Source organism: Scyliorhinus torazame, chromosome 17 (assembly GCF_047496885.1).
Source record: "Scyliorhinus torazame isolate Kashiwa2021f chromosome 17, sScyTor2.1, whole genome shotgun sequence".
NCBI lineage: Eukaryota > Metazoa > Chordata > Chondrichthyes > Carcharhiniformes > Scyliorhinidae > Scyliorhinus > Scyliorhinus torazame.
Genome location: NC_092723.1, coordinates 144,232,012 through 144,248,486, shown reverse-complemented (window position 1 = coordinate 144,248,486; position 16,475 = coordinate 144,232,012). Strand labels below are relative to the sequence as shown.

General features: G+C 50.1%; 1 protein-coding gene across 2 annotated transcripts in view; it reads right to left on the bottom strand.

Annotated features, from left to right (window-relative positions):
• The window catches only part of LOC140394209 (interleukin-21 receptor-like), a 109,476-nt gene that overhangs the window by 41,935 nt on the left and 51,066 nt on the right, over positions 1-16,475 (bottom strand). For both annotated transcript variants that reach the window (XM_072481198.1, XM_072481199.1), the window contains exons 6-7: positions 11,312-11,480; positions 4,360-4,468 (exon numbers count right to left, since the gene is read on the bottom strand). In XM_072481198.1, coding sequence (XP_072337299.1) covers positions 4,360-4,468; positions 11,312-11,480 — 278 coding nt within the window. The remainder of the gene's footprint in view (positions 1-4,359; positions 4,469-11,311; positions 11,481-16,475) is intronic.

Below are 16,475 nucleotides of genomic sequence, written 5' to 3'. Positions count from 1 at the left end.
GGGCCGGAGAATTGAGCGGGGGGTCCCGCCAACCGGCGCGGCCCGATTCCCGCCCCCGCCCAATCTCCGGGAGCGGAGACTTCGGCGGGGGCGGGGGCGGGATTCACGGCGGCCAACGGCCATTCTCCGACCCGGCGGGGGGGTCGGAGAATGACGCCCCTGATCTGCCTCTTTCCAGTGGAGACAGTCAGTGAGTACAGACACAGGGTTGATTCAATATCACTCCCACCACGTGGATTGTAGCAAACTGGTTAGTCAGTCTGGGTAGCTATAGTAGGATTAGCAGTAGTGTCGAACCCGAGTAATAGAAGTGTGAATAGTTTAATAAACGTGTTGAAGTTATCTCCACGTCTGCACCTTCCTTTGTCAAGTGCACCACAAGGAAGCTGCTTATGCTACACCGAGAGCATAACAAATCATGGCACCAGGACTGAACTGTTTCAATCCAGATAGCCATACCTCAGCGTCCAGTGACAACCAGCAATGATACCCAGGCAAGATGTTCGAGATCCGGGTTCCGCACCAGCTCCAGTGCCACGGCGATCTCCGCGAAAACTGGCGGGCATTCCGGCAAAAGTTTGAAATCTTCCTGGTAGCAGCCGACCTACAAGACGTAGCCGATGCTGAAAAGACAGAGCTTCTGCTCACCATCGCCGGTGCCAGAGCAGAAGAAATCTTTTAAAAATTCAAGTTCTCCAAAGGGCAAAACAGGAGCGACTTCCAGGCAGTCTTGGAAAAATTCGGCAAATACTGTGAGGAAAACACACTCCAACCAGCAAGAAAAGGTAAGAGAAGCGGCAGTACTCACCTCGAGGCCGAGATCCCGGAGCAGAGAACAACTTTGATCGGCGGCCATCTTTCTAAAGGGACTGCACCTGTGCAGTTGCGCGAGAAGTGCACAGAACGGGAAGGTCCGTTTGCGCATGCGCGAGTCGCCGTGCATGCGCAATCACGAAAACGTCCCTCTTGTGCGCTGGCACATGTACCGCGGGATAGGGCATCAGGGGGTTCGTTGAGCTTCCCCGGGCGATACAAGATCTCATAATTATAGGTGGAGAGTTCAATACTCCACCTCAAGACCTTGTCATTTTTGATCTTGCCCCGCTGTGTATTATTAAATATAAAGGCGACCGACCGTTGGTCAGTGAGGAGAGTGAATCTCCAGGTAATGCCTCCAATGTCGCACAGCTTCCACAATGGCTTAGGCCTCCTTTTCGATAGAGGAGTGCCAAATTTCGGAGGCATGGAGGGTGCGGGAAAAGAAGGCCACGGGCCTGCCCGCCTGGTTGAGGGTGGTGGCCAGAGCTACGTCCGATGCATCGCTCTCGACCTGGAAGGGGAGGGACTCGTCGACCGCGTGCATCGTGGCCTTGGCGATGTCTGCCTTGATACGGCTGAAGGCCTGGCGGGCCTCAGCCGTTAGGAGAAAAACTGTGGCCTAAATGAGTGGGCGGGCCTTGTCCACATAATTAGGGACCCACTGGGCATAGTAGGAGAAAAACCCCAGGCATCGTTTCAGTGCCTTGGGGCTGTGGGAGTTCCATGAGGGGGTGCATGCGGTCGGGGTCGGGCCCTAGGACTCCATTTTCCACGACATAGCCAAGGATGGCTAAGCGGTTGGTGCGGAACACACTTTCTCCTTATTGTATGTGAGATTAAGGAGTTTGGCGGTCTGGAGGAATTTTAGGTGGTTCGCATCGTGGTCCTGCTGATCGTGGCCGCAGATGGTTATCTAGGTACAGGCAGGTGGCCCACAGTCCGTACCGGTCAAGCATTCGGTCCATCTCTCGCTGGAAGACCGAGACCCCATTAGTGACGCCGAAGGGAACCCTAAGGAAGTGATAGAGGCGGCCATCTGCTTCGAACGCAGTGTATTGGCGGTCCTCTGGGCAGATGGGGAGCTGGTGGTAGGCGGACTTCAGGTCCACTGTGGAAAAGACTCGATACTGCGCAATCTAATTGACCATGTCAGATATGCGTGGAAGGGGGTACGCGTGGAGCTGCGTGTACCGATTGATGGTCTGACTGTAGTCAATGACCATCCTGTGCTTCTCCCCAGTCTTTACTACTACCACTTGAGCTCTCCAGGGGCTGTTGCTGGCCTCAATGACCCCTTCCCGCAGAAGCCATTGGACCTCCGACCTGATGAAGGTCCTGTCCTGGGAACTGTACCGTCTGCTCCTAGTGGTGACAGGTTTGCAATACGGGGTGAGGTTCGCAAACAGGGAAGGTGGATCGACTTTAAGGGTCGTGAGGCCGCATACGGTAAGGTTAGGCTTTGGAGATGGCACGGTAAGGTTAGGCTTTGGAGATGGCACTGAAAGTCCAGGCCGAGTAACAGGGCAGCGCAGAGGTGGGGGAGGATATAGAGCTGGAAGTTGCTGAACTCTACGCCTTGGATGGTGAGGGTTGCGATGCAGTACCCCCGGATTTCCACGGAATTGGATCCGGAAGCCAGGGAGATTTTCTGGGTGACGGGGTGTACTGGGAGGGAGCAGCGCCTTACCGTAGTGGGGTGGATGAAGCTCTCTGTGCTCCCGGAGTCAAAAAGGCAGGTCGTCTCATGCCCATCGATCTTCACCGTCGTTGTCGCGGTCTGATCCAGGGTGATAGAGGCAAGCTGCGGCAGATGCTGGGAGGGCCCGGGCTGGTCAGCGGTGGTGGAGATAGCGGCAGGCGATGAATGGTTAGATGAGCAGGGGTCCTGAGACGCTGTCCAAAATAGCGCCGAAGATGGCGGTGCCCACGGGGCGCACATGGCGGGCAACATCAAAGATGGCAGCGCCCACGGGCCGCACGTGGCTTGTGGTGAAGAAGATGGCGGCGCCCACAGGCCGCATGTGTCTTGCGAAGGGGAAAATGGCGGCGCCCGTGGGTCACACGTGAGGTGTGTAGGAACGCCAGGCCTGGAAACAGCAGCGACTGACCGGGCCTGGCAAACAGAAACAAAATGTTCCTTCTTCCCACAGCCGTTGCAGGTCGCGCTCCGCGCCGGGCAGCGCTGCCTAGGGTGTTTGTTTTGCCCGCAAAAATAGCACTTGGGCCCCCCCCAGAATCGGCGGGCTGCCGCGCGGCGCAGGCTTTTGGTGAGCTGGTGTCGGCAGCTGGTGGGGCCCATGATGCCCACGAGGGTGTTGCGTGGTCGGTGGCATAGGACTGGATGTTATGGGAGGCCACTTCTAACGAGTTAGTGAGCTGCCTAGTTCCCGCAAGATCAAGCGTGGCTCCTTTCAGTAGCCGCTGGCGGACGTACGCAGACTTCATGCCCGTAACGTAAGCGTCTTGAATTAAAATGTTGGTGTGCTGGACTGCCGAAACTGCCTGGCAGTCACAGTTCCTACCTAGTATGTGCAGGGCACGCCAGAAATCATCCAGAGACTCCCCGGGGAGTTGCTGTCTCGTGGCCAGGAGGTGCCTAGCGTATAGTTGATTGACTGGTCGAACGTAATGTCCCTTCAGGAGCTCCATCGCTTCGGAGTAAGTGGGCGCATCACGGATGAGAGGAAAAATGTCAGGGCTCACCCGTGAATAGAGGACTTGGAGCTTCTGCGAGTCCGAGGGTTCCTCAGCGGCTGTTCGGAGGTAGCTTTCGAAGCAGGCTAGCCAGTGGTAAAAGGCGGACGTAGTGTTGGCTGCTTGAGGGCTCAGCTGCAGGTGATCAGGCTTGATGCAGAGATCCATCGTTTAAAAAATCTTGTTCAATAAATTGATGCACTATCAATTACCACAAAGATGAGAGTAGTGGAATAATCAAGGCTTTATTGAGCAAAGATGTTGTGCCTCCTGTAGCTGGAACCAGAATGGCTGCAGCACCGGCGAGCACACACATTTATACTCCGCCTACTGGGCGGAGCCAGCAGGCAGGGATTTACCCATGTACCTCTATCATACGGGCAGTGCCGTAATACATGTAATATACTACTAGTGTTGACTACCACAATATGATGTGTGAGTGGGTGTATGTGCGTGCTATTTGTGTCTGCGTATGGTGTATGTGTATGGTATATGTGTGCAATGTGTGTATATGATGTGTGTGCTGTATGTATGTATGGTTTGTGTGAGTGTGTGTGTGGTGTGTGTGCATGATGTGTGCGTTTTTGTGTGGTGTGTGTGTATGCATGGTGTGTGTGTGGTCTGTGTGTGTGTGCGCATCTGGTCTGTGTGGTGTGTGCACATGTGGTGTGTGTGCATGTGTGTGTGTGCACAAAAAGGATGCAGAAGATCCTGGGTTGTGCATCAGGAATGAAGTGGCATGTAATGCACTATCATGCCAACATCATACCCACTGAATAGAATTTGTGGATAATGATAGAACCAATAGACATGACAAGAAGTGAGGGAGGTGTCAGGTAATCTTACCTTTGAGGTACGTTGAGTGTCACAAACACCACCACTCCAATCAGTGCAGGGATAAGGCAGTAGAGGAATGGAAGCCAGGGTATCTGTCCAAGTTCTGTCTTGCACACTGCTGTAGAGTGCGAAAAAAGACTAGATTATTATTACATTAAAAGTGGTGGCAGTTTTAAATTTTAATCGTGCTTTCAGTTTTAAAAGTGTTTTCTCCCCTGAAAGCTTGTACCACGGTTCAAGTCTATATTAGCATTATGCAAGCAGCTGCTCTGATATTGCACAAGAGCAAGGCACTCCAGATGTTGGAAATATTCAGCAGGTCTGGCAGCACCTGTGGACAGAGAAATAGAGCTAACTTTTCAGGTCAGTGGCCCACTTCATCAGAACTGGGAGCACTTTGAGATGTAACACATTTTAGTGGAGCAGGGAAAGGGAGGGTGGGGACTAAAGGGCAAACTGGAAGATCTGTGACATGGAGGAAGGCAGGGGAGAGAAAATGACAAAATGGGTTGTTGGATGTTCAGTAGGTCTCACAAAGAGGTTCTGAGTCTTGTATCGTTGAACATTAACTGTTTGCTGGTAACACATAACTATGTACATTTCTAGTATATAGCTCAAACTATGAACTAATTCCATGCTTGCTTCTACATAGGTCTCTGCCCAGTTCCACAACTCTCTAGTCTCAGTTCAAGTGTATTTTTACATCATACTGCGGGAAGTAATGTTTCCCAGTCCCACATTAACCCTTGCAATGCCGCATAACCTTATCCCCGCCACCCCCAAGTCTTCATTCAGGCTCCCCCTTCTCTCCCTCTCAAGCCTTTAATTTTATAAACTCAGATGATCTGGAACTTTGACGATTCTTCCAGATTTCGATCCGGTCACATTTGGAGGAGTAATAGCCTCTGTTGACTTGAGCAATCTTTGTTGGAGTTTGTGTTTCTGGCACTTGGTTGTCTTTTTCTGATACAGTGTTTCCACTCCTTGGAGTTGAACTCCACTTTGTCTGACATGGTCGACCACCCTTTTGTGGTCAGCCTTCTTTGGCCCAGATTTTCTCTGCCCCCTTGTTGCTTTACTGGTGGGACAGTTGGAGTCGCTCTGTACCATGGCTTGCTTTCACCATATAAAATGGATCAGTGGCCTTGACGGATTTTTGACTGTCTGACTTTACGGAAGGTCTTTTCTAGAGTCAGATCTTCCTTGGCCTGTAGTGTGTCTGAAAGGGCATCATCAGCCACTCTGACAACAATTCTGTCCCTCCTGAGTTCTGAATTAAGGTTACCATAGTCACAACCTGAAGCCAATCTGCACAATTTGTTTATAAAAGAGACAACTGGTTCTCTAGACTATTGGACATATTTTTTCAATTTCGCACTCTCTAAATTTTTATTGCTTCTTAGATTAAAATATGTATCAAAATATTTTAGAACTTCATTAAATTTATCTGAGGATTTGTTTATTCCTTGCCTCACAATTATATCATTGTCTATCGTACCTACTGAATAAAGAGGTGCATTCACTCGTTCAACTTCTATATTTTTATCTAGTCCTGAAGCTATCATGTATCTTAACAATCTTTCCATCAAAGTCCCCAATTTTGGATTTGGTCTGGCCCTTGGATAAGTTCAGATTGGTCTGGTAATGTTTATTTGTTGTCCAAGTTCAGGTGAGTACAGCTTTAAATGCTGCACAAAGACTCCCCCACTCGTCACGATTTGGTCCGTTCCCACGGTAATGGTAGTCCTGATCTCTTTGGGGTCTAGCTCTTTGCAGCGATCTGTGAACTCAACAATTGGGGGCCTTCCCTGGAATATCAGAGGATTTTTGAGCGTTTTACAATGGATCCCCAGCTTTGGATGAGGTTTTTAAAATCTTATGCCTTTCTTTTCTTACAATGAGCTTGGCCACCACACAATATGGCGCCGATTGTGAACTGGGCAGGCCACAGTGCTTTCAGGGACAAGTTGCTCTGACTTTTCTTTACAGCACTGAAGCTTTTTAAACTGGCTTACCACGGAATGTTTTGCTCATGCCTGCTAGCTGTCTCGCTCTAATATGCAGATTTGCCAAAAGATGACCCTGCCCACAATGGGCGGGCTTCACATCGCGAGCCGGGTAGATCCAGGGAGCAGGATCTCCAGTCGTTTACCGGCCATGTTGCACTGCGGCACACTGATTTTCAGGTGCAGCGTGGCTGGTAGATCACACTCTTAACTATTTATTGGCAAAACATAACTATGTACATATAATGTGGAGATGCTGGCGTTGGACTGGGGTGAGCACAGTAAGAAGTCTTACAACATCAGGTTAAAGTCCAACAGGTTTGTTTCAAATCACTAGCTTTCGGAGCGCAGCCCCTTCATCACCTAGTGATGAAGCTAGTGATTAGACACAATGAAGCTAGTGATTCATCAAGCTAGTGATTTGAAACAAACCTGTTGGACTTTAACCTGGTGTTGTGAGACTTTATACTATGTACATATAAACAGGGTATAGCCCAACCTATGGACTTTAACTTGGTGTTGTGAGACTTCATACTACGTACATATAAACAAGGTATAGCCCAAACTATGAGCTAACTCCATGCTTGCCTCTGTACAGGTCTCTGTCCAGTCCACAACTCTCTCTAGTCTCAGTTCATGTAAATCTTTATACTGTGGGCAGTACTGTTTCCCATCCCACATTAACCTTTCTCTGCCACATACCCGTATACTACAGGGATGATAGTGCAAGACAAAAGGAGATGGTAATGGGACAAGTAAAGAAACAAAAAATGTATCCTGAGGAGATGTGAATGTGCAAAGTAAAGTCATCACCAATAGTTGCTGTCCAAAAACATGGAACATAATGGGGGCAGATGCTACCTGTATTGAGTCTGGAAGGCTGCAAAATGTCTAGTCAAAAGATGAGGTACTGTTTCTCAGACTTACATTGAGCTTCATTGGAGCAGTGAAAGAGGACAAGATCTGAGGGGAAGAGGCGGAGAATAAAAATGATAGGTGGTTGGAAGTTCGCGATCATGCTCATGGACTGATGAGAGGCATTATACAAAGCGGCCACCCAATCTGTGTTTGGTCTCCCCAATGTAGAGGAGACCACAGAGTGAGCTGCATGAAAGAAGTACAAGTAAACTGTATTTCACCTGGAAGGAGTGTTTGGGGCCGTAGACAGTGAAGATGGAAGAGGTAAAAAGGCCGTATTGTATCTTCAGCACTTCCATGGGAAGATGCTGTGGAAAGGGAGGGGCATATAGGAGATGATTGAGAAGTGAGCCAAGGTGTTGCAGAGGGAACAGTGCCCTGGGAATGCTAAATGGGGATGGTAAGATGTATTTGCGGTGGCCTCATGCTGGAGGTGGGGAAAATGGCTGAGGGTGGACCATTCAATGCAGAGGCTGTAAGGTAAAGACAAGGGGAAACTCACGGTGGTTTTGGAAAGGGGAAAAGGACAGGGCAGAGATGCGGGAAATGGAACAGACATGGTTGTGAGACCAGGGTGGACAATGAATCCCTGGATATGGAAGAAGGAAGATATATTGAAAGTGCTGGTGTAAGAGGTTGCATTGTCAAAACCGTGGAGATGGTGAATCTGTGAGAATGGAATGGAGTCTTTACAAGAAGCCAAATGTGAACAACAGTAGCTAACAGAGAAATCGAGGCATGAAAGTAGTAGATTCTGATGAGGGAAGGATGGAAATTGGAATTCCAGTTGATGAAATTTGTCAATCCAGGGTGAGAGCAGGAAACAGTGCTGATGCAATCATCAATATACCTGGTCCAGTGGGAGTTAGGAGGAGAAAGAGCCAGAGTGTTGGTGTTCTCAATTGGCGAGATAAAGGTTTGCGAAAAAAACAACAGGTTCGATGATAGTGTTGGGATTAGACCTGAGAGAATGGAATGCTGCAAGTTCAGAGGGACATGGGTGAGAATGATTGAGAGGAATAGAGAAATTCAGATGGCTGATGTCACGGTGGTAGTTGGCGATGAAAAAATCTAGAGAGGACAAGAGGCGAAATGGAGGGGTCCAAGGAAATAATAATAATCTTTATTAGTGTCACAAGTAGGCTTACATTAACACTGCAGTGAAGTCACTGTGAAAAGCCCCTAGTCGCCACACACCGGCGCCTGTTCATGTACAGAGGGAGAACATAGAATGTCCAAATCACCTAACAGCACGTCTTTCGGGACTTGTGGTAGGAAACCAGAGCACCAGGCGGAAACCCACGCAGAGAGGGGGAGAACTCCGCACAGACAGTGACCCGAGTATTGAACCTGGGTCGCTGGTGCTGTGAAGTAACAGTGCTAACCACTGTGCTACCATGCCGCCCAACGTATTCTCCATGAATTTATATAGAATCAAAGAAACAAGAGAAAAAGTACTGCACAAACGAAGTCCATTTGGCCCATTTTGTCTGCTGGCCGTGAAAGGATTATCCACCCTAATCCCACTTTCCAGATCATGGGCCATAGCTCTGTACATTGCAGCATTGCAAGTGCACATTGACAAGACGATGGCACAATGGTAACGTCACTGGACTAGCAGTCCAGAGGCCCAGGCTTCGAGCTTCTTTGGAACAATGTAGAAGGCTGGGGACAGAAAGGTTGGAGTGAGAGCGGAGTGGGGAATTAATACAATAAGCGACCAGAGGTTTGGGGTCTGAATGGAGGTGTTTCTCAATTTCTCAGTTACACAATTTGCTTTTGGTCTCTACACCACGACCACTTCTTTGATCGGGAGACTTTCCCCCACCGCATAGCGAACCATCACTCCGATCTTCAGAATTTCACGTTAGCACAATGGTTAGCATTGTTGCTTCACAGCGCCAGAGGGTGGGGCGTTATGGGTGTGTGGAACAGGGCTTGGTGCGAGGGGCATGGTGCTGGTTACTCACGCTGGCCCCACTGAGGAGGTCAAGGTGCTTCTTCCTACACTACTGACCAGTCCTGGCAGTGGGCCCATGGGGCGCATGAGCTCTGCCACCTGCGCCCAGGCCTGATGTAGGCGGCAGGCGGCAGCCTCCTTCCCACCCCAGAGAACAGGGTGGCCCGCCTCTCCTCCACAGGGTCCAGCAGGGTCTCACGCTCTGAGTCCAGACACCAGGGTGCTGCTCTCCGTGCTGCCATCTTGTTGGCTGGGATGAGTGGGGAGTGGAGTGCTGCTGATATGCGGCTGCAGCTTGCCAGCCTCTCGAGTGGCATCTCAAGCCCAACGAATCAGACACCGTTTTACAGTGGAATTGATTGAGTTCTACATGGTGCCGGTGCTAGCCCACTAATGGGGCATGAAAAGCTCCGGGGCCAGTGCAACTTTAACTATCGTAGAAATCAATTCAGTCCCGGTGTCAACACTTAGTTTCTGAAACGGAGAATCCTGCTTCCTTTCTTTTGTTCTTTTCCCGATCTTCCCCTCTTTGTTTAAAAATATTACATCTCAAAGTACTCTCAATTCTGATGAAAGGTTGTTGACCTGAAACGTTAATTCTGTTTCCCTCTCCACAGATACTGCCAGAGTAACATAAGTATTTCCAATATTTTCTGACTTTATTATGCTCTGATGATTGGCCTGAACAATGGAGAGCAAAGCAAAGTAGCCACTGTCCTAACACTTGATCATTATTCAGGGATCCACAGATACAGGTGGGGATGTTGTGAGTGGTACAAACATAGGATTGGATAGCTGTGATACCCACCATAGACAAACAGTTAGCGCTTGAGTGAAGAAATGGCAATTATGGCAGTGTGGTGATATGCATCACTGTAAATACACAAGGGGTTAATGTAAATACACTACAACTAAGGAACCACTAGAGGGAGCACCAGAGACGTCATGGCATGCAGACATACAGCTAATGAACACATAGAATAGGACACGACCAATGGGCAGTCAAGACACCCAGAGGTGACACTACCACAAGGGGGCATTACACAACCCATATATAAGGACAGGACACACATGCTCTGTCTCTTTCCACAGGTGACACTTGGAGAGTAGGACAGGGGCAGATCAGAAGCATCACACCCACCACGTGGCTTAGAGCAGACTGGTTAGTTAGACTGAGTTACTATAGCAAGATTAGCAGGAGAGTCAAACCCATAGAGAACTGTGCTAATGGTTCAATAAATCCCTTCACTTACTTCAAAGTCTGGAGTATCTTTTGGTCAAAGCTGCATCAAGTTGCAGCCTGTGTTATCCCAGAGTACATAACAAAACAGGCAGCACCTTTAGCAGGTGTCTCAGCACCTGGACAGGAATGGGAATCAGATCAAGGACGCCTGCACATGGCTGCATCAGTGGAGGAGACCTCTGTGACCTCTGAACCTGTCAACACTGCCAATACTCATTTCCAACACTTAGAGAATGGTTGCTTGATCGGGGGCTGCAGCAGCCAGTGGAACTGAGTCCCAGAAGGAATTGGCAATTCTGGAAAGCAGTGGGGAACTAGAGAGCGAGGGGGGAACAAAGCTAAACAGTCCCAGTCGGAAGTGACTGACCTCTGAGGGACTGAGATGAGTTTTATACAACAGGGTGTTCTATCAGTCATGACAGAATTAGCTTCATATCGCTAGTGATGCTGCGGAGCAAAGTGAGAGGCACAGAGTGGAACGCCTCTTCACCCTGCACCTCACTCTCCCTCTCCTACCCTCGCCTCACACCCACATCCATTCCTCCTCGGTCATCTCCTCTCCTCGGTGCTCTGCCTCAGCCCGTTCCACATCACCCTTTATGCCCTTCCTCTCTCCCCTTCTCCTTAACCCCTCTATTCTCTGCCCCTCCTCACTCCTCTCCACCTCAGCCCCCTCCTCTCCTCCCTTGCCCACTCCAAGCGCCTCCCCCATATTCTGCTAATATGGAGTTCAGACCTGTGGGAATTTACCGTTCTCCAATTCTGCCCAGGTTTGTGACTCTTTGAACAAAGAAATCCATTGATCCCTCCCATCATTCTGAGTGTGTCACTAACCTGTCCTCCACTTCACAGGGGGGCTCCAGTCACTCCAGGTCCCGACGTAACCAGAGCCTTCTGCAGGGCAACTGCGGATCTCTGCTGCATACTCTGTGCCTGAGACCAACTCCGAGGCCACCAGTGGGAAAACTGTTTGGCCATTTCTTATCCACTTGACTTTCTGGCTCTGTAAATCAAAAGCAATAATTTAATTAATCGTTGAAAATATAAACCCTTTGCCTCGGAGCTGCATCAGCTGTTTCTTGCGGACCGATTGTGGTCATCACACCCACCCTGTCGGCCTGATCGCCATGGTAATTATCAGCCAGTTCATTAAATTTCATAATTGAATGCGGCTTAGTGGGCAGCACTCTTGCCCGGAGACAGAAGGTTATGTTTAATGTTCCATTAGCGTGTAGAACAAGGAGTGCTGCACTGTCAGAGGGTCAGTGCTGCATTATCGGAGGTTCAGGACTGAGGGAGTGCTGCACTATCGGAGGTTCAGTACTGAGAGAGTGTTGCACGATCAGAGGTTCAGTACTGAGGGAGTGCTGCACTGTCAGAGGGTCAGTACTGAGAGAGCGAGAGAGTGCTGCACTATTGGAGGTTCAGTACTGAGAGAGTGTTGCACTATCAGAGGTTCAGTACTGAGGGAGCGCTGCACTGTCAGAGGTTCAGTACTGAGGGAGTGCTGCACTGTCAGAGGGCAAGTACTGAGAGAGTGCTGCACTATTGGAGGTTCAGTACTGAGAGAGTGTTGCACTATCAGAGATTCAGTACTGAGGGAGCGCTGCACTGTCAGAGGTTCAGTACCGAGAGAGTGTTGCACTATCGGAGGTTCAGGACTGAGGGAGTGCTGCACTGTCAGAGGGTCAGTATTGAGTGAGTGCTGCACTGTCAGAGGTTCAGTACCGAGAGAGTGCTGCACTATCGGAGGTTCAGTACTGAGGGAGTGCTGCACTGTCAGAGGGTCAGTACTGAGAGAGCGAGAGAGTGCTGCACTATTGGAGGTTCAGTACTGAGAGAGTGTTGCACTATCAGAGGTTCAGTGCTGAGGGAGCGTTGCACTGTCAGAGGTTCAGTACTGAGGGAGTGCTGCACTGTCAGAGGTTCAGTACTGAGGGAGCGCTGCACTGTCAGAGGTTCAGTACCGAGAGAGTGTTGCACTATCGGAGGTTCAGGACTGAGGGAGTGCTGCACTGTCAGAGGGTCAGTATTGAGTGAGTGCTGCACTATCGGAGGTTCAGTACTGAGAGAGTGCTGCACTATCGGAGGTCCAGTACTGAGGGAGTGCTGCACTGTCAGAGGGTCAGTACTGAGAGAGCGAGAGAGTGCTGCACTATTGGAGGTTCAGTACTGAGAGAGTGTTGCACTACCAGAGGTTCAGTACTGAGGGAGCGCTGCACTGTCAGAGGTTCAGTACTGAGCGAGTGCTGCACTGTCAGAGGTTCAGTACTGAGGGAGTGCTGCACTGTCAGAGGGCAAGTACTGAGAGAGTGCTGCACTGTCAGACGGTCAGCACTGAGAGAGTGCTGCACTGTCAGAGGGTCAGCACTGAGAGAGTGCTGCACTGTCAGACGGTCAGCACTGAGGGAGTGCTGCACTGTCAGACGGTCAGCACTGAGAGAGTGCTGCACTGTCAGAGGGTCAGCACTGAGGGAGTGCTGCACTGTCAGAGGGCAAGTACTGAGAGAGTGCTGCACTATTGGAGGTTCAGTACTGAGAGAGTGTTGCACTATCAGAGGTTCAGTACTGAGGGAGCGCTGCACTGTCAGAGGTTCAGTACTGAGGGAGCGCTGCACTGTCAGAGGTTCAGTACCGAGAGAGTGTTGCACTATCAGAGGGTCAGTACTGAGGGAGTGCTGCAGTGTCAGAGGTTCAGTACTAAGGGAGCGCTGCACTGTCAGAGGTTCAGTACTGAGGGAGTGCTGCACTGTCAGAGAGGCAGTACTGAGAGAGTGCTTCACTATCGGAGGGTCAATACTGAGGGAGTGCTGCACTATTGGAGGGTCAGTACTGAGAGAGTGTTGCACTATCGGAGGTTCAGTACTGAGAGAGTGCTGCACTGTCAGAGGGTCAGCGCTGAGGGAGTGCTGCCCTGTCAGGGGGTCAGTACTGAGAGAGTGCTGCACTGTCAGACGGTCAGCACTGAGGGAGTGCTGCACTGTCAGAGGGTCAGCACTGAGAGAGTGCTGCACTGTCAGACGGTCAGCACTGAGGGAGTGCTGCACTGTCAGACGGTCAGCACTGAGAGAGTGCTGCACTGTCAGAGGGTCAGCACTGAGGGAGTGCTGCACTGTCAGAGAGGCAGTACTGAGAGAGTGCTTCACTATCGGAGGGTCAGTACTGATGGAGTGCTGCACTTTCAGAGGGTCAGTACTGAGGGAGTGCTGCACTATCGGAGGGTCAGTACTGAGGGAGTGCTGCACTATTGGAGGGTCAGTACTGAGAGAGTGTTGCACTATCGGAGGTTCAGTACTGAGAGAGTGCTGCACTGTCAGAGGGTCAGCGCTGAGGGAGTGCTGCGCTGTCAGAGGATCAGTACTGAGAGTGCTGCACTGTCAGACGGTCAGCACTGAGAGAATGCTGCACTGTCAGAGGCTCAGCACTGAGGGAGTGCTGCACTGTCAGAGAGGCAGTACTGAGAGAGTGCTTCACTATCGGAGGGTCAGTACTGATGGAGTGCTGCACTGTCAGAGGGTCAGTACTGAGGGAGTGCTGCACTGTCAGAGGGTCAGTACTGAGAGAGTGCTGCACTGTCAGAGGGTCAGCACTGAGGGAATGCTGCACTGTCAGAGGGTCAGCACTGAGAGAGTGCTGCACTGTCAGAGGGTCAGCACTGAGGGAGTGCTGTACTGTCAGAGGGTCAGTACTGAATACGTGCTGCTCTATGGGATAGAGTGGGGTTGTGAGCTTAAGTAGGGCGCTCTTTCCAAGAGCCAGTACAGACTGGATGGACCGAATGGCCTCCTTCTGCACTGTAAATTCTATGATTTTATGAATGGTGCAGTACATCAAGCAGCCACTGGAGGGGGCTGCAAGATGACAATTTCACAAGAGATCAACTTGATAACCAGCAGCTCAAAGTGAACATAGGACCATAGAATGTCCCAGGACACAACCCCATCAAGTCCACATGAACCACGCAGTCTAATCCCACCCCCAGCTCACTCCCTGTACCCTACAGTACCTCATCCAGTCTAATCCCACTCTCCCATTCACTTGCTGACTTGTCACCCACTATATAATCACACTCACCTGCTCACTTCATAGATAGATAGATAGATAGAACATACAGTGCAGAAGGAGGCCATTCGGCCCATCGAGTCTGCACCGACCCACATTAATCCCTCACTTCCACCTTATCCCCGCAACCCAATAACCCCTCCCAACCCTTATGGACACTACGGGTAATTTATCATGGCCAATCCACCTAACCTGCACGTCTTTGGACTGTGGGAGGAAACCGGAGCACCCGGAGGAAACCCACGCGGACACGGGGAGAACGTGCAAACTCCGCACAGACAGTGACCCAGCGGGGAATCGAACCTGGGACCCTGGCGCTGTGAAGCCACAGTGCTAATCACTTGTGCTACCGTGCTGCCTAATCACTTGTGCTGCCGTGCTTCCTGTACTCGTTAATATTTACCCAGTTCAGGCAACCATCTAATTATCATTTTGTAAAATTCCTGGACTTTTTCCAACCTGGGATTGTTATCAGAATCCTGCATTCTGTGTAAAGATATTTCCCAAGTTTATTTTATAGTAAATGTGCACCTCTTGGAATTAATGGTCTCATTGACTAGAGGAAGCAATTTTCTTTGTTAGTTCATGGGATTTAGGAGTCGCAGGCAATGACATCATTTCTTGCCCATCCTTAATTGCCCTCGAGAAGGTGGTAGCCTTCATGCACTGCCAGAGTCCATCTGGTACAAGTCCATCTGGTACAAGGGAGCTCCATGACTTTGACCCAGCTAAATTGCCCTTAAGGTTAGGTGGGGTTGCTGGGTTTCGGGATAGGGTGGAGGTGTGAGCTTAAGTAGGGTGAAGGAACAGCGAAACAGATCCAAGTCAGGATGGTGTGGGACACAGAGAGGAATTTGCAGGTGGTGGAGTTCCATGTGTCCAATGGCGTTGTTCTTCTAGCTGGTGGAGGTGGGGTGTTTGGAATGCACTGTCAAAGGAGCCTTTACAACTTGCTGCAGTGCGTCTTGCAGACAGTACACGCTGCTACCTCTGTGCAACGCAATGTGAGTGTATAGAGTGAAGGTTAAACTTTATTCAAGGTGGCGTCGAGTGTAATATCCCGCACGGGACCTATGGGATGGGAACGCTCGTCTTCCCCTTGCTCCTTGCAGAGTACGGGTTTCCCCACTAGGGCTATCTCATTACACAATGTATAAAAGGTCACCGACCAGAGTAGAAAACCGTTAGGGAGCTACGGGCAGTGTACATATTTTTTGTATAACTAAAACTTTGTTCTTATTTTACTCAGTGTGAACTCCCCGTGTCCTTATTAAACTGACAACTGGCTGGCTGTCAACGCTGCGACCTACTCAGCCGAGCCACCTCCCCGATTTTCTGGACCCAGGTTTGGATTTCTTTCATTCATTATGTCTCTGTTTGGGCGGTTAGATGCATTTGCGCTGGTGTTGAAGACGGGAACCAATACGCTTAACGAATGGGTTATTTCTTCCAGGCCTAAATTATCACGGAGAACGAGCGCCAAGCGGACATACTGTGACAGCCTGTGGAGTGCATACATTCAGGGTGACCCGGAGTCTCACGTATCCAGGGACGCCGGATACGCTACCATTTGACCAGCTCGTGACACTTGTGGCGCAACATTTTAACCCAACCCTGTCAATAATCGTTCAGACGTATCGGTGTAATACGGCGGAGAGGTCCACCGGTGAGTCCGTCAACTAGTTTCGGCTACAAAAAGATAGCCGGGTTTTGTGAGTATGGAACTGCTTTGTCCGATATGCTCCGTGATCAATTGGTCTGCGGAATCAATAATATGGAGATTCAGAAAAAGCTTTTGGGCAAAGTCTCCCTAATTATTCAGCAGGTGCTTCCCTGTCCCAAGAAAGCACAAATATGGTGTGCAAGAGATACAAGGGATGGAAGTGAACGCTTTGCAGACGTCACCTCTCACGTCATATCCTTGCTGTGTGGACCG